General features: G+C 37.8%; 1 protein-coding gene across 1 annotated transcript; it reads right to left on the bottom strand.

The window, feature by feature from the left end:
- Positions 1-5178: 5178 nt before the first annotated feature.
- On the bottom strand, positions 5179-6117 carry LOC102489210 (olfactory receptor 6C2-like). The gene has a single exon (XM_006165633.1). The coding sequence runs from the start codon at positions 6115-6117 to the stop codon at positions 5179-5181; it is 939 nt and encodes a 312-aa protein (XP_006165695.1).
- Positions 6118-19396: the final 13279 nt, after the last annotated feature.

The raw sequence follows: 19396 nt of genomic DNA, 5'->3' as shown, positions 1-19396 counted from the left end.
CCTCTCCTCCAAGGGAAAAGAATAACTCCTCTTCATCCACAGACAGTACAATGGAACTCATAGAAATGTCAGATAAAGAATTTAGAATATTAATAGTGACAAAGCTAACAGAGATGCAAGAGAAGAGAGACAATGAACTCCAGAATACACAGGAGAAAAGAACCAATAATTTTCAGGAGGTGTGGAAGTTCTTGCATGATCTGAAAGAGGAAACACACACCATAAAAAAGAATCAAACAGAGCTGTTAGAGATAAAGGCTGCAATACAGGAAATCAAAACCTCCCTTGAAAGTATTAAAAGTAGTTTAGATCCTGCAGAGGACTGAAGCTCAGATGTAGAAGAAAGAATCACTGACCTAGAAAAATCTACCATGAAGACTGAGAAAATAGCCCCTCAATATGAGACTAATATATGAGTAATACTAGATATCGTTAAAGGTCCAAACATCTTGATAATTGGTATCCCAGAAGGTAAAGAGACTCATAGGGTATTGATAATATAGTCCATGAAGTCCTGGAAGAAAACTTTCCAAACCTAGAATGGCATTCAAAGATCCTGTCCCAAGAAATACAAAGGACCCCAAGTAGTATCAACCCAAGAAGATCTTCTCCAAAACACATTATAGTCATATTGACCAAACCCAAAAAGACAAGGTACTGAGATTAGCACGAGAGAAACATCAAGTTACCTACAAAGGATATTCCATTAGGTTAACAGCAGATCTCTCATCAGAAACAATTTGAGGAAGGAAAGAATGAGAAAATATATTCAAAGTGTTAAGGGAAAAACAATTTCTTTTTTTTGGAGAGGTTTATGTTATAGGGCGTGTGTGCTTGTCAGAAAGACAGAGAGAGACAGAGAGACAGAAAGCAAGAAATCACCCCCCCCTCCCCAGGGCAGGATGATCACATCACAACCCTTCCTCCTCTATTCTTCTCTTGGGATCTTGGGCACACACACACATTCACCCGTGGTGAGTTTAAGCGTCTAGGTCCAGGACTTGAACCACGGTCGATTACATGGGAGTCCAGTGATATAGCCATTATGCCAACTGCTGGTCCATGGAAAAAACAATTTCAACCAAGAATACTGTACTCAGCAAGATTATCCTTCATCTGGGAAGAAAAGACAAGAACATTCTCAGATAAAACCTGAAAGAATTTACCAACACCAGACCAGCTCTCTAAGGAGATTTGAAGGGAGTGCTATACCAGGAAAACTCAATATGGACACACAGAAATAAGAGTTCAGTAACAACTAAGAAAATGGCCATCTTAATTGTAGGGACAAGCCTGAAGTTAAATGTTATGTTCCGGAATTTAACCGGGAAGATCAGACCACAATAGAAGATAAAGTATGTGAGACTGAACTGGTGAGACAGAATCTTAGGACTTTTGACTAAAACATTGCTGATTTTCTTCTATGCTTTGTTTTCCAGACTTAAGGATTTTTGTCTTGTCTTGAGCTGCCAATAGGTTCATGTACCTACTATTTGAACAGAATCCTAACCTGTTTTCTAGCTTTAAGTTTTAAGCAAAGCTCTCTTAGCATTTTTAAAAATTTTGATTTATTAAAGCAAAAATTGCTTTTCTTGAAATTAAAAAATATATAAAAAATACTATAAGCTATATAGTAAGCTATATAGCATCAGCTAGGTGCTACTTTATAGTATATTCATTCTACTCAGAGCTTCATGCCTAAAATCAGACGTGTTCACAGATACATATTTGAAATAAGAAATGGAAAATTATTTGTCAATGATAACATGTATGATTAAACTAGTATACAGTGTATTCTGGGTGGGGAATCACATTTTGTATGCTATGATGATGCTCAGTGAATGAATATAGTGAATGAATGTAAAATAAATTAATACAAAAAAAGAACAAAAAAAGAGAAAAGCCTATCCTCTGTATCAATGGCCTGTGAAGAGTAGCCCAGTGGGCCAGGTAGTGGTGTGGTGGTGAAGTTGGCTGGTTCCCACATAGCCAACTCTGTAGTTCGAGTTCTGAACCTGACAATTTGAAAATCAAGTGTGTGTGCATGCATGGCCTAAACACTGAAAGGAGAAATGAAGGAAAAGGGATTGCAGCATGGCCATCCCCCATGGCAAGCACTTTCTTTCTTTCTTTCTTTTTCTTTTTTTTAAAAATAATTATCTTATTTAACTTTATTTATTTATTTAGATTTGACCAGAGAGGGGGAGAGAGAGAGAGAGAGAGAGAGAGAGAGAGAGAGAGAGAGAGAAAGTGAGAAGGCAAGCCACCAGGTAGACTTGAACCACGGTCAGCTATGTGGGAGTCCAATGTCCCTAACCATCATGCCACCTGTCGGCCTTGGCAAGTACTTTCTTACTACCTCCCTCCCCCAGTTTCTCTATGGTAGATAGTCCCTCTAGCAAATAAATAAATAAATAAATATTAAAAAGTTAAAAAAAAAAAAAAGAAAAAAAAGAAGAAAAGAGATAAGGTAAAGGTAAAAATCATTGTCTATTTCCAGAAGATTATGTCTTTTAATTCCTCCTTCAGCTTAGTAATTTGAATTATTAATTATGCTTTGCTTAGTTGGCAGTTCAGGATTTTCACAAATATTTATTTCCTATTCTATTATTATTATTATTATTGTTTAGAGGTTTTTGCCTTTGGGTGTTTGTGCTTGCTGGAGAAAGACAGAGACAGTGAGAGGGAAAGTGAGAAATCAACTCCTACGGCAGATAGCCATGCCATAATCATTCTCCTCCATTCTTCTTCTAGGATATTGGGCATGCACGCACATGCACCCAGCACGAGTTTTAAGCTACCAGGTCTGGGACTGGATTCATGGTCAGCCATGTGGGAGTTCAGCAATGTAACTGCTAGGCTATCTGCTGACCATCATCTTTCCTATTCTATTATTATTATTATTATTTTTTGGAGAGGCTTTTGCTATAGGGTTGTACACTTGCCAGAAAGACAGAGAGATTGAGAGACACAGAAACCAAGAAATCACTCCCCAGAGGGGATGGCCACACCACAATCCCTTCTGCTCCATTCTCCTCTCAGGATCTTGGGCATGCATGCACACGCACACGGCATGAGTTTAAGCCACCAGGTCTGGGACTCGAACAGCAGCTAACTACATGGGAGTCCAGTGACATAGCCATTATGCCAACTGCTAGCCCCATCCTATTCTATTTTTAAGAGCATATTCTGCATCTAGAGATTTCCAAAGACTAGATTGTGAATAAAATGGGGGGAAATTAAGATTTATTTCTCCTAGTATTATCTTTAGTATAAAGATTCATTTGTTCTTTATCTCTGGCATTAGGAATATTGTGACTGTTTATCAATTATGGTCCAATTTCTTGGTTTTGTAAATAAGCTTGGGGTACTCCCCAAGTATCCCTGGAATTTCTTACCTGTCTCTTAGTGCTACCTTGCTCCTTCACCTTGCTTTTCAATTTAATACCTCCTAAAACCTGGAATGGGCTACATAGTTGAAAGGTGCATCTCAGTTGGTAGTAATGAAAAACCAGGGTGTGGGAACCAGCAGTTAACATAATGGCTATGTCACTGGACTCCCACGTAGTCGACCGCGCTTCGTGTCCCGGACCCGGTGGCTTAAAACTCACGCCTGGCACGTGTGTGTGCGTGCCCAAGATCCCGAGAGGAGAATGGAGGAGAAGGGATTGCGGCATGACCATCCTCCCTGAGGGGTGATTTCTCGCTTTCTGTCTCTATGTCTCTGTCTGTCTGTCTGATCAGCTCACTTCCCCTATAGCGAAAACCTCCCCCCCCCCAAAAAAAAACCCAGGGTGTAATTGGACTTTCTAATGTCTGATCCAGCATATTTTCCTAGAGCATCAGATAAACAACAGAAAATTATGAGGAAGAACAAAAGCAGTGAATAAAGAGAGACTAAGTAGAAAAGGCAAAAACTGAGCACTTTATTCATTGGTTAATTTTCTAAGCCTTTGTAATTGAGATTATCTTTTTTTGACACAGAAAAGTGTTTAAAAATGTTTTCGTGGGTTGGAGTCAGCAGATGGTGTGGCAGTTAAGACGGCTGGATCCCACACGGTCAACTGCCCAGTTCAAGTTCCCCTCGACCCAGTGGCTTGAAAAACATTCTAGGCATGTGTGCATGGGTGCCCCAAATCCTAGGAGAATGGAGAAGGGATTGTGGCATGGCCATCCCCCTCTGGGGGGTGCTTTCTGATTCTACCCCTCTTTTCTCTTTGGCAAGTGCACATGTCTATAGTAAGTAAAAAAATTTTAGAAATATTTAAAAAATGATTATAAAAATCATTACAGTGAATAATTTGGATAATAGAATAGAATGAAGTATAAACTGCCATTTATAATTTGTCTGTTCCATTATCCCCTTTAAAATGGTTAAGCTCACATTACAAAAAAGGTAACACATGTACATTAACATACACAGATAAATACATAGATAATAAAATATGAATTGTATTTAGACAGAGTTGAGGCTTTTATAAAAAGAAGTTGTACAATTTTAAGGTGGATGAAATTAGAGAAAAATTTTTAAGAATTATTTTTTAGTTAACTTAATTAATTAATTAATTATTTGTAATTTGACCAGAGAAGGAGAGAGAGAGAGAGTGAGAAAGCAAGCCACCAGGTCTGGACTTGAACCACAGTTGGCCATGTGGTAGTCCAGCACCCTCAACCACCACATCACCTGCTGGCCCCTAGAGGAAAATTTTAATCTATGTTTATTTCTCTCAGAAAAGTGGGAGAGATAGAATAATGAGTTTATCAAACAGGGTGATGACAGGTCATTCTTGCAGTCATAGATTACCATCGCCGATGTTCCTGGGAAGTTTGGAGCTCAAATTAAGACATATCAGTGAGTGCAAGAGGAGCCGATAAGCATCAGTATGATAGGAAATTGAGGTTGTCTTCATTTCTTGCTTCTGTAAGTAATAGTTTCTTGCTTCTGTAACTAATAACAGTTTTGTTGTTATAAACATTTGCTGAAAATTTATTCTCCTGTGTTTCTGGGAATAGATTGAGCTAAAAAAGATTAATTAATACTTGTATCAATAATTGCATCTAGGTGTAAGAAAATGGGGTTATACTATATTAAAACCATGACTAATGTAGAATTAGGGAAAAATAAAATAGAGATAAGGACTTGATTTTTTAATTTGTCACTTTACACTCAGTAGTCCTTTAGTTCTTTGACATAGACGCAATCCTTTTGATCATGTCTTTGAAAGCTTGTATCACTTGCTTATTTCTCAGAGTGTAAATGAAGGGATTCATAACAGGAGCAACGGAGGTAGTGAGCACTGACACCACCTTATTAACAGCTACCCCTTCTTTTGCAGACGGCTTAACATAAATGAAGATGCAGCTTCCATAAGTGATAGAAACCACAATTATGTGGGAAGAACAAGTAGAAAAAGCCTTTTTCCTTTGTTGGGCAGAAGGGAATCTAAGAATGGTTCTGATAATATATGTGTAGGACAAAATCACACACACTAAGGTGAAAAGGAGTGTCAACACAGCCAAGATTAAGACAAACCGTTCTATAAGCTCAGTGTCGGAACAGGTAATCTTCAGAATGGGGGCAGCATCACAGCCAAAGTGATCTATGACATTGGAATCACAAAATTCAAGCTCAAAACCCATGCCAAATGGTGGGACGATGATGACTAGAGCAATCATGTAGCAGCCAATAAGGAACTTGATGCAGACTCTGTTGTTCATGATGGTCATGTAATGCAGGGGCTTGCAGATAGCCACATAACGGTCATAGGACATGGCTGTCAGGAGAAAAAACTCAGTCACACCCAGGATGACAACAAAAAATAATTGAGTGGCACATGCATTATAGGTAACAGTATTGTCCCCAGATGCCATTGTGTAGAGAAATCTGGGAATGCAAACAGTTGTAAATGAGACTTCCAAAATGGAGAAATTTCGGAGGAAAAAGTACATAGGTGTTTTAAGGTGGGAATCTACCAAGGTGAGAGTGATAATGGTCAGATTTCCAACAACGCTCAATGAATAGGTTAGAAACAGGAAGATAAAAAGCAGAATCTGTAGATTTGGGTCATCTGTTAGTCCCACCAGAATGAATGTTGTTATTGCTGTATAATTTTTCATCACTGATTCCTGATGAGGGTCTGGCCTGTGTATAAAAATAAAGAGAGAAATGAAACTGAGGAAAGGGATTGTCAGCATGACAGTCACCAGAAGTGGGGTGAGTTGACAATATTAGCTAAACTGATTTTATTTGTTACCTGTCAACCAAGAGTGCTATAGTAGTGGTAGTCAATCAATAATGATACTGGAGTACTACTGCTGAGTGATATTCTAGAGACTGGCCAGAGTCTTTAATTTATGATTGTTATTACTACATTGATATACATTATATCAATAGTGAAGGCAAGTATTGATGACCGACTCCTTAGAAATGAAGCTATTTCACATTATCTGTGTTAATAAACAAAAAAATACTGTCATAAAGCATGCATGGCTTGCAGTCTCATGAAAATAATTCCTCTAGGTGAGCTCATCATCTTGGTGAACATAACATGAGGTAAACAGAGGTGACTCTCAGGGTGTGAAATTAAAATCTTTCTACTCTCAGACTCCGTTTCTTTGCTCACTATGATAACCCACATTGTCTTATAAAGTGCCTCATGCCTTTTGGCTTCTTTCCCCTTTCTGAACTGCACAAAAGCAGTCTTATAAGTCCATTTTAAAGACAGACCAGAGTGATCTTTTAAAACCATACATGAGACCTATACCTCTGTTTCAAGAGGTATGTTTTTTTTTTATTCCCATTGGAATAAAATTCGAACTTCTCACTCTGATTTATAAGGTCCTTCGTGATCACTTTGCTGTGTAACGCTCCTAATTCATCTCTTGCTTGTCCAGCTATACCGGTCTTCTTCAGTTTCTTGAAGATATCAAGTTCTTTTCCACTTCAGGGCTCTTGCAATGTTTTCCCTCTCCTTGAAATACTCTGCTTACATTTTTTCATGGTGGATGTTATTTTTCAGGTTCAGTTTAAATATAACTCTGTCAAAGATGTCTTCCTGGAGAATCTTATCTATGTTCTCTTTATTCCCAATGGTATAGATGCAACTATGTTGATTTCTTGTAGAGTAGTTATTATAATTTTTAATTACATATTCATTTAATTTTTAAAAATAATGATTTTATTTAACTTTATTTGCTATTATTATTACTTTCCAATTTGACCAGAGACAGAAAGAGAGAGAGGGAAAGTGAGAAAGCAGGCCTCCAGGTCCAGGACTCAAACCATGGTCAGTCATGTGGGAGTCCAGTATTTTCAACTACCACATCACCTGCTGGCCTCTTCATTTACATATACCTCCATCTCCTACTTATAGTAAGTTCCATGAGAACACAGACCGTATCTGTTTTGTAAACCATTGTAAATTCAAGACTACTTCCTTGCCTTGCATATAATAGACACTCAGTAAATTGTTACTGAATGAATGAGACCAGATATTTTGTCTTTGACAATTGGCTGACTTGTTACATTTAAAATGTGTTCAAGAGACCAGAAGATGGTGTAATGGTTCTGTCTCTGAACTCTCACTTGACCAACTGCTGTTCAAGTCTTGGACCCGGAGGTTTGAAACTCATGGTGGCTGTGTGTACACAAAATCCTGAGAGGAGAATGGAAGAGAAGGAATTGTAGCATAGCCATTCCCCCAGGGGAGTGATTTCTTGCTCGCTGTCTCTCTCTGGTGAGCGCATGTGCCCTATAGCAAAACTTTCTCTCAAAAAAAAAAAAAATACCCCAAACCAATAAAAAAAACACCCAAAATAACCCCTTAGTGTATTGAGGTAATTTTAGGAATTAGACAAGTGGTCATTTTTAGTCATAATCTAGAATTATACTAGGTTATTTCATTAGCATGTAAGCATAAGTTATAATTAATTAAAAAGTTCCCAGAGGGCAGGTACAGAGAGAGACAGAGAGAGAAGAGAAGTGAGAATACACGCACCCCCTTCTCCTCCAAAGGGGTATGGTCACATCACAATTCCTCCTCTCCATTTCCTTCTCCTTTCAGGATATTGGGCACATATACACATGCACCCAGCATACTTCCCAAGCTGCGAGGTCAGGACTTAAACTGCCCAGTTGGCTATGTGACACTGCTGCCTTAATAGGCAGGTCACAGGCTGGCCTATTCTTAAGCTATTTAGGGTTAAGAGTGGAGTGATAGGGGAAGGATTAGAGTCGAAGAGAGTGGCCTACCAGTGAGGATTCTATTTTTGTTCATCTCTTTTTATTTTGGAGAGGTTTTCGCTATAGGGCGCGTGCGCTCACCAGCCAGCCAGAGAGAGACATAGAGACAGAAAGCGAGAAATCACCCCCCGAGAGGGGATGGTCACACCACAATCCCTTCTCCTCCATTCTCCTCTTGGGATCTTGGGCATGTACGCACACGCGCCTGGCGTGAGTTTTAAGCCACTGTGTCCAGTACGTGAACCGCGGTTGACAACGTGCGAGTCCAGCGACATAGCCATTACGCTAACTGTTGGTTCCCTGTTCATCTCTTTATTCCACTTTTTCTGAAAGAATTTGGCTGAGCTACTTGAACCCCAGACCTAGAGAGCCCCCAGAGTGGGCCCATGTGGGTGAATTGCAGGAGCTGCAGAGATTAAGAATGTGGTAGAAGAGGGGCCAGAAAGTGGCGAGTTTGGACTTGGTGCCTTGAGAATCATGCCAGGTACATGTGCATGCATGCCCAGAATCCCAGGAGGAGAAGGGATTGTGACCTGGCCATCCCCCCTGGGGGAGGGGGGGGAGAGTGACTTTTCCTCCTCTGACCTGGCCATCCCCCCTGGGGGAGGGGGGGAGAGTGACTTTTCCTCCTTCTGTTTTTCTCTGTCTCTCTCCAGCAAGTGTATGCACTCTATGGCAAAAAATTAAAAAAAAAAACATGGTAGGAGATATACCAGGGCTTGGACCCAGGTCAACCATTTAATGACCAAAAACCTGGGAAAGTTCAGTAATAGTCTTCATTTCTTGGTCCATGAAATGCAAATAATAACTATTATTATAATTTTATAAAATGAAAATAGTATGTATTTTCATGGATTATTATGAATATTAAACAAACTAATTCTTTTGGGCTCAGCATCATGCCTGGTACTAAACAAATATCAATAAATTGTATTTAATCTTTCTAATTCACTTCTAGGACTTGTTGTCTGAATAGAGTTTGCTCAGGTTCCTATGCTTTCTCTCACCTTTTTCTTTACCTTATTCCTAGATGTTACCTTTACCATGTTCCATATATGTATTTAAGTTTTCTGCTGCTCTTGAAGTTAAAAACAAATTTATTTTGTTGAAGATAATGAATATAATATCCTTGATTTGATTATCACACACTGCATGCATACTTTGCAAAACCATATTGTACCCTGCAAAAATGTACAATGATTAATTGTAAATCAGAAATTATAAAATAAAAAATACAAAATTATGAAGTACTCTTAAGTTCTAACAAGTTAGTATTTGTTGATAGAGATGTTTTTCATGGATGGAATCCAACTGCATGCAACATGTGACTTATTCTTTTTGATTCTTTTACATTTTTCAACTACATCGTTGGCACATTCTGATGTGATTCCTTTCCTAAATCTCTTAATTCAAACATTGTTCCTTGAGATATTCACTTCCCATCTCCTCAGTAGCCACATCTTTCATATTCTCTTCTGAGCTTGTCTTAGGTCTCTCTCTCTCTCTTTTTTTTTTTTGGTAATCATATTGAGATAGTTGTCCCCACTAATTTATCAAAGATCTCTTTCATCTCCTCTATGTGCCATGTTTCCCTTTTACATATTATAAATGAGAAAGAAAATATCTTAGGGAAAATTGTGCCAGGTTACTACGAATAAAATGATCAAGTACTTAAGACAATTGTACAGGTTAAGAAATATGCAAGGACCTTAAATATTATTTTAGCAAGTTCCTCACTTTTGAAGATGGAAATCAAATAGTTGGCAGTCATCAGGCTTGTTAAGTACAAAGTTAAAGAGAGAATTCAAGTTTCCCAAATTCTAAGTCCATGTGTTTCTTCCACCATATCAAATACAGTTTTTTTTTTTGAGAGAGATTCTTGCTATAGGGAGACAGAGAGAGATAGAGAGATACAGAAATACAGAAAATGAGAAATCATTCCCCCAGGGGGGATGACCATACTGTAATCCCTTCTCCTCCATTCTCCTCTCAGGATTTTGGGCACACACATGGGCCTGGCCCAAGTTTTAAGTCACTGGGTCTGGGACTTGAACCATGGTCAACTGTTTGGGAGTCCAGCAATGTAACCATTATGCCATATGCTGGTTCCTCAAGTTAAATTAAAAATTTTTTTCTCTCTCTCTCCTTTTTTTTTTTTTTTTTTCCTGGTTTCAACTCACCCATTAGGAAGGCTGTCTCTTCTAATGTGTTTATTTGCTTATTCCAACTTTTTATTTCATCTCTTCATTACTACCAGGAAAATTTACCATTAGTGACATAGGAGATCTGGAAAATAAATTCATTTATAATGTCTTACAAGGTAATAATCATACTATGCCACTTGTCCCAGTTTATTAAGTGGCAATACATTTCTAATTTGGAATTCTATTCAATAAGAATAAGTTTTTATGGAAGATACCAGGGCAAAGAATATCTTTTTGTTGTATTCAACTTAATTAACAATGCTCTCTTTTTTTTTTTTGGAGAGATTTTCACTGTAGGGCGCGTGCGCTCGCCAGACAGACAGAGAGAGACATAGAGACAGAAAGCGAGAAATCACCCCCCAGGGGGGATGGTCATGCCGCAATCCCTTCTCCTCCATTCTCCTCTCGGGATCTTGGGCACGCACGCACACGCGCCCGGCGTGAGTTTTAAGCCACCGGGTCCGGGACACGAACCACGGTCGACTATGTGGGAGTCCAGTGACATAGCCATTACGCTAACTGCTGGTTCCCAACAATGCTCTCTAAGGAATGATAATGATAATAGCATTTATTGGGTCGTTGGAAAAGTCATGATGCATTTTCACATAGAAAAACTTAGAAAAATACGTCATGACTTCTGATGATCCAATAAAAGGCAGTTACTGAACATCAGATACTATGAAAAAATATTTACACTACCTAATTTAATTCTCAAAGCAATCTTTGAGGCTTGTTGTAATTTACTCCTCATTTTCCTGAGGAGGAAAACAAGATCCAGAAATATCAAAATCTTGCCCAAGGTCACCAATTTAGGAAGTAATAAAACAGAAATAGGAATCCAAGAAGTTTGACTACAGAAACCCAAGTTATAACTACTACAAAACTCTACTCACGCAAGTATTTGACTGACTGACTTCTCTTTATCTTTTGCAAAAATTACTGATACCCTTTTTGTGATGCTATCTATCAAGTCACAGAGAACTAGATGAATCACTGTCCAGGGCTTTTTTTATTTCTGAGTTAGGGACCATTGCAAAGAGATAGTTGTTCTTTAACAATAATAGTTAATTACATTTTTAGCAACTAAAATGTTTCCCATTTGCAGTCATTGTCTCCAAGGCTTTCAATTTTTCTCATTACTGTGATGAAACAGAATCTTCCCAGGAGACCTTGATTAGATTGGAATATGAATGGTTTTCTCTTGGCTGTTTCAACATATTTCCCACAATAATCTTGAGGTGTATTTCCCCTGAGACTGAGAAAATATGAGTCTTTCCTTCCTATTGCGGGTATAATGTCCATTTTCAACATTTGATCACACCACACTTCTGAGTGTTCTGGATTTGTAGAAAGGATTCTGATTTGGGTGTCAGATTATCTTTTTTGTTGTACTCAATTTAACTAACAATAAATGGCCAGAATATTAGTTACTTTCTTCCCAGGTACTGTAGAACCAGTCAGGGAATGATCACTATACCAAATGTTGAAACTGACAAACATTCCTGGGACCAGCAGGTGGTGTGGTGGTTAAGGCGCTGGACACTCCCACATGGCCACCAGGGTTCAAGTCCTGGACCTGGTGGCTTGCTTTCTCACTTTCCCTCTTTCTCTCTGGTCAAATTAAAATAAAGTGAATGAATAAGTAAAATAAATAATTCTTTTAAAAAAAAACTTAAAAAAAGAAATTGAGAAACATTCCTATTGTCCTTCCTTGTCTTCTGATATAGTACCCACCAAAGTCTCTTTAACCTGGATCAAGATTAGTGAATCCATAATATTCTAATTTTTGCCTTTGCAAAAATCATTATCTATTAGTGTCCTAGTCTTATCTAATAATGGGTAAACTCATGCAGGAATAGTGTATGAAGGTTTATTTATTGTGTTGTCTTGCTAATAGTAGCATGTTTTATCATTTGAATTATACTTATGATATTGCTAATTAAATGGAGGGAATTATTTCTAGTGGTGGATATTAAAGTTATATAGCAAAAAAAAAAAAACTTTAGTGAGACATTTTTACTAGGTTGAGAAGCCAATATTTTCCTCTCTGAAAATGTACTGGTCTACTTTTAAAACTCCTCTAAAGGGTGCCTTCATGAAGTTTTTAAATATATTTTTAAATTAAAATGCCTTTGTTAGAAAAATAGTGACATCCTATTGATTCTTTTTTAAAGAATTATTTATTTATTTCCATTTTTTATTTTTTTTTTTTAATTTGACGAGAGAGAGAGAGAGAGAGAGAGAGAGAGAGAGAGAGAGAGAGAGAGAGAGAGAGGAAGCCACCAGGTCTGGGACTCAAACTGCGGTCATTCATGTGGGAATCTAGTGCCTTTAACCACCACGCCACTTGCCGGCCCCACCTATTGATTCTTATAGAGTGCTTCCTATTGAGAAGCATTGTGCATAATTATTTCAGACCTAGGTTTTGAAACACGTAAGTTAAAGCATTCTGCCCCGAAACTTTGACCTACTTGAGTTCTGGATAGTGGTCAAGCAGCATGACTAAGTTAATCATACTCACCTTTCAGATTGCTGTACATGGCTTCTGTGGGCAATTTGCAAAGAGCCTCAAAATAACTCAGCATGAGCAGGAGTTTGTTAGTTATGGTATGTACTATAAAATTTTTCACATTAAAATATTTTTTCACAGATTTGCACTCACTGGTAAGTCTGGGAGTGGTCAGAGGTCTCTTAGGTTCTCATCGCTCACGATTTCTCAGAGGTCTTTCGCAAATGTCTTTTACTGTCAGTAAGTCTTACGAAGACACTACTGAAGGATATTTTCTGTTTCTTAATTTTAGGAAAAATGCTTATATATTCTTTTATAGTTAAAAGAATTATGACTTTTGTAATGATGAGAAACTCTCTTTAGTTGGGGAAAAGTCACTGTCTTGACCTCTATACAGGAAAACTATTTTTCATGCAAATTCTATATTAATAAGAATGGTGCAAGTTATATCTGTTTTGTCTTCAACAGGTGTACAGGGATCATCTCATTAGACAAACAAAAGGACCCTTTGGGATTCCAGGTTCAAAAGTTGCTAATAGTGTAATGAACTTTAATGAACTTTGTGAAGATAAAAACTAAATAGCTATCAACTGGGACCAAGTCCTTGGAGAAAGGAAGATGCAACAATAGAATTAGAAACAGGTCAGATACAAAACAATGGGCCAAAGTCACAAGTGTGGTTTCTTTCCACATTTCTTCTCATTGTTGAAGAGAGAAAGCGGGAAATCACCCCCCAAGGGGGGATGGCCATGCCGCAATCCCTTCTCCTCCATTCTCTTCTTGGGATCTTGGGCATGCACGCACACACGCCCAGCATGAGTTTAACCCACCAGGTCTGGTACTCGAACTGTGTTCGACTACATGGGAGTTCAGTGACATAGCCATTACACTAACTGCTGGTCCCTGATCTAATCTACTTTTAATACTTTCGAGGGAGGTTTTGCTTTTCTGTGTCACATTCTTCAACCCTAGTAATTCCATCTGGTTCTTTTTAAGGTTTCTATTTCTTCTTTCAAATCATGGTGGACTTCCTCATCTCCTGGAGCTCATTGTCTCTTGTCTCTTCCATCTCAGTTAGGTTGGTCACTATAAATATTCTGAATTGCTTATCTGACATGTCCATGATGCCCATTTTATTGACTGTGGGTGATGTGGGCTTGACGATTTCAGTTGGGGGAGAGGCATTTATTTTGGTCACTCATGTTTCTTGAGCTTCTGCGATTGTCCCTAGCCATCTAGTGAGCTATCCGTTTCTTACTAACTTATTCAAGGTATCTCTGAGTGTTAAAAAGTGTGCATAATTAGAAAATTGGCGATCTCTTTTCTGGTCTGCCTCCCTGTTGCTCACCAGTACCATGCACTGTTGTCACTTGTCCTGGGTGTCCCTATTTGTAAGGAGTGATAAACCTTCAATTGAACTAATAAACTTCACTGCAGAAGCAAAGAAAAAATCATGCGGCATGCAATGCACACCGAGTGCTACTGATAACACTGTGGTTCTGAGAGTTCAAAGGCAAGCGGGGAAGGGGCAGAGGATGAGCGACTGGTCCTGGCTTTAGGGCCTGCTGCCACAGGCACCCTGGTGTTCAGCAATGCCACTGGCTTAACAGGTCTCCAGATTGGTGTGCAAGTTTGCCTTAAAGTCCCAAGAAACAAACCTGAATTCTCCAATTTCAAAACTTATGATAGAGCTACAGTAATCAAGATAGTGCGGTACTGGTGCAAGTATTGATAAAAAGGATTGAGAGGGTCCAGAAATAACCCCTTGCACTTATAACACAGATACCAAGACAATTTAATCAGGGAAAGGCTAGTCATTTCAACAAGTAGTTCCAGGATAATTGGGTACCCATGAGCAAAAAGAACTTAGATGCTTTTATCACCACATGCAAAAATTAACTCAAAATGGATTAAGGACCTAAATATAAGTGCTAAGAAACATAAGGTAAACATAGGAGAAAATATTTGCAACCATGAGTAGGCAAATATTTCTTAGATATGACACTAAAAACACTTTGCTAAAAAAAAAGTAGGCTTTATCATGGATGTAAATACCAGATATAGTGTGTGTGAAGGAGTAGGGTCTGAGGAAGGTCATATAGAAGAAAAATGGGGAGGCAAAGCACTAATGGGACAAAGAAATGTGGTATTATCTGTTGAAGATATTTTATTGTTTTATCAACTGGGCTAGGGAGAAATGTTCACCTGTTGAAATATATATATATATATATATATAGGTTTTTGCTACAGGGCGCATGTGCTCACCAGAAAGACAGAGAGAGACAGAGACAGAAAGAGAGAAATCATCCCCCTAGGGTGGATGGCCATGCCGCAATCCCTTCTCCTCCATTCTCCTCAGGATTTTGGGCACGCACGTACATGCACCCGGTGTGAGTTTAAGCCACCTTGTCCAGGAGTCGAACCATGGTCGACTACAAGGGAATTCAGCGACATAGCCTTTACACTAATTGCTGGTCTCATTTGTTGAAATATTAATCTTGTAAGCTAAATAATGTGATTAAATGTATAGAAGAAAATGAAATAAAAAATATAATGAAACATTTAGAATTAGCACTTTATTTGGTATTTATTTATTTATTTTTTAGGTTTTTGCCATAGGGCCTGTGCACTCATCCACTTGAGAGAATTAGAGACAGAGAGAGAGAGAGAAAGTGGAAATTCTGCCCCCCTCCCTCAGGGAGATGGCCACATTGCAATCCCTTCTCCTCCATGCTTCTCTGGGGACTGTGGTCATGCAAGCACATGTGCCCATGGTGATCTTCAAGCTGCTAGGTCTGGGACTCAAACGTGGTTGGCATGTGGGGATATAGTGTTTTAATCACCATGCCACCTGCTTGGCCCTTTTGTATTGTCTTTAAAAGTTTATTTATTTTCTCTGAGAGGGAAAGCGAGCGAGAGAGAGACAGAGAGAAAGGGAGAGGGAGAGAGAGAGAGAGAGAGAGAGAGAGCAAGAGAGCAGGCAGGCATTCCAACAGGATCTTCATGCTGTGATGCACTTTCAGTCTCAGCTTAGCCTGGATCATGGGCACTTCCACACACTTGATGTGCTCAGTGAAGCTCTGGAATGTGGATCTAGGACCCTTTTCATGTGGGTACAGTTGTGTTATTACTGCATCACCACCTGGCTCCAAGAACTTAGCACTTTAAAAGGCATTATTAAGGGAAGAAAATTCACCAAGCCATAGACTCAGTGAAAATATTTACATATAATATATTTGATAAAAGGCCTGTATGTCAAGCCAGCAGGTAGCATGGTGGTTAAGGGTTTAAGTCCCAGACCTGGCAGCTTGCTTTCTCACTTCCTCTCTCTCTCTCTCTCTCACCCTGTCCCTCTCTGGTCAAATTAAAATAAAAAAATAAATAACTCAAGTTAAATAAAATAATTCTTCTTTAAAACAAACAAAGAGAATTGTATGCCAATACTTAAAAACTCTTACAACTTAATTAGAAAACAAATAACCCACTTAATAAATGGGTGAAAGATATGAACAGAAATTTCACCAAGAAAGATAAATAAAAAATAAGGACATGAAAAGTTATTAAATATCACTAGCCATTATTAAAATGAAAATTAAACCCCAAACGAACTGCCACCACACACCCATGAAAATGGCCATAATGAAAGAGTCAAAATTGGGACAGGTAGGTGGTGTTGCAGTTAAGGCACTAGACTCTCACATGGCCAACTGCAGTTTGTGTCCTGGACCTGGAGGCTTGCTTTCTCATTTTTGCTCTCTATCTCTCTGGTAAAATTAAAAAAAAAGAGATGATGAATAAGATTAAATAAAATAATTCTTAAAAAAAATGAGTCGAAGGACTGGCAGGTGTTGTGATGGTTAAGGTGCTGGACTCCCACATGGCTGACTGAGGTTTGAGTCCTGGACCTGGTGGATTGCTTTCTCTCTCTCTCTTTCTCTCTCTCTCTCTCTAGTGTGCACATGTGCCTTATAGCAAATTAAAAATAAAATAAAAAAAGTCAAAATTAAGTGTTGATGAGTATGTTAAAAGACTGTCTTCATATTGCTGGTAGTAAAATAAAATTTTAAAACAGTTGAATTCTGTCAAATATTCAAAGGCCAGTTAATAAGAATACTCTTAAGCTCTTTTGAAAGGAAGAGCTAGAAGGAATACTTCCAAACATATTTTACAAAGCTGGTGTAACTTTGAGACAAATACATCACAAGAAAAAAGTATAGGCCAGTTCCTTTGATGGCTATTGATGCAAAACTTTTCAGAAAAGTATTAGCAAAACAAGTCCAACAACTCATTAAAAAGAGTATATATCGGGGCCAGCAGTTGGCAATAATGGCTATGTTGCTGACTCTCATGTAGCCGACCGCAGTTTGAGTCCCAGACTTGGTGGCTTAAACTCACGCCAGGTGCGTGTGCATGCGTGCCCAAGATCCCAAGAGGAGAAGGGAGGAGAAGGGATTGTGGCGGGGCGAGCCCCTCGGGGGGTGATTTTTCTCTTTCTGTCTCTCTGTTTTTCTCTTTCTGGTGAGCGCATGCACCCTATAGCAAAGACCTTTCCAAATAAATACATACATACATACATACATATACATACAAAGAGTATATACCATGACCAAGCGGGATAGTTTAACATATGCAAATCAAGCAATGTGATACACCATATTAACAAAGTGAAAGATAAAAACCACATGACCATCTCAACTGACAGAATATTTGAAAAAATACAATATCTTTTATTGATAAAAAACTCTAAACAGTCTAGGTCTAGAAGGAAAGATTTTTAACACATTAAAGGCCTTTTATGAAAAACTTATAACTAATGTTATAATAAAAAAAATCAAATAAAGATCCAGTGCAAGACAAGGATGCCTACTCTTAACACTTCTATTTAACTTAGATTGGGAAATACTAGCAACACTAACACACATAAAATGAATTAAAAGGCATCCGAATCTTAAAAAGAAGAGTAAAATTATCTCAATTTGCAGAAGATGTGTTCCTATATATAGAAAACGTAAAAGATTCCACAAAAAACTTTTGGAACTAATAAATAAATTCAGTAAAGTTACAGAGTACAAAATCAGCATGATAAAAATAGCATTTTTACACAATGTCCTAATTGAATAAGGCAAACAAACAATAACACTTATGATAGCATTAAAAATAAACCCTTGGAATAAATTTAACCAAGGAAAAAGATTTGTACACTGTATATTATAAAACATGGATAATAGAAATTGAAGAAGGCACAGATAAATGGGAAAATATCCCATGTTTTTAAAATAAAATAATTAACATTGTTATGATGACCGTCCTACCTGATGCAATACACAGACTTAAGGCAACCCTTACCAAAATTTTAATGATATTCTTTTAGAATGTAGACAAAACAATTCTAAAGTTCATATGGAACAAAAAAACCCAAAAAAAGCTATAATAATTTTGAGGGAAAAAAAGAATTAGAGACATCACACCTCCTGATTTAAAATTACATTACTAAGTTATAATAATCAAAGCAGTATGTTAAGGATAAAAAAAGAGATACATAGTCCAGTGGAATTTTATATATATATATGGTCAACTAATTATTGACAAGGGCACCAAGAGGACACAATGGAGAAAAACATTCTTTCCAATCAATGGTTCTAGGAAAACTGCATTTCCATATACAAAAAAGAAAATAAGAAATTATCTTATACTATATACGAAATCACTCAAAATGGATTAAAGACTTAAATGTAAGACCCAAAACGATAAAACTCCTAGGGGAACTTCTGGACATCAGCCTTGTAATATATTTTTGTATAGCACATCAAAAGTTCAGGTCACAAAAGCAAAAATAAATAAATGGGGCTACATAAAACTAAACAACTTCTCCATAGCAGAGAAAACAATAAGCAAAACCAGATGACAACCTATAGGTTGAAAAATTATTTGCTACTCATATATCTGATAAGAGGTTAACAGTAAAAATTTAAAAAGAACCCATGCAATTCAATAGTGGAAAAACAAATTGCCCAACTAAAAAAATGGGCAAAAAGCCTATATAGACATTTCTCCAAAGAAGACATAGAAATGGCTAACAGGTCTATGAAAAGTAGCACAATCTCATCAATTATCAGGGAAATACAATCAAAACCTCTATGAGATATTCCCTCAGACCTATTAGGATGACTATTATCAAAATGTCAAGGGATTAAAAAATATTGATGAGGGTGTGGAGAAAAGGGTATTCTTGTACACTGTTGGTGGGAATGTAGGTTACTTCAGTCATTATGGAAAACAGTACACAAGTTTCTATAGAAATCAAAAATAGAACTACTATATGACCCAGCAATCTATTTCCAGTGTATATAAGAAAATTAAATTACCATTTTGTAATGCTATCCACACTCCCATGTTCATTGCAACATTATTCATAATAGCAATGATATGGAAACTACCTAA

Source organism: Tupaia chinensis, unplaced genomic scaffold (genome assembly GCF_000334495.1).
Source record: "Tupaia chinensis unplaced genomic scaffold, TupChi_1.0 Scaffold143970_1, whole genome shotgun sequence".
Lineage (NCBI taxonomy): Eukaryota > Metazoa > Chordata > Mammalia > Scandentia > Tupaiidae > Tupaia > Tupaia belangeri.
This window is presented reverse-complemented; position numbering and strand designations above follow the sequence as displayed.

What these genes read in the sequence shown, in the direction of transcription:
- LOC102489210 (XM_006165633.1), bottom strand. Translation starts at nt 6,117, where the DNA reads ATGAAAAATTATACAGCAATAACAACATTCATTCTGGTGGGACTAACA.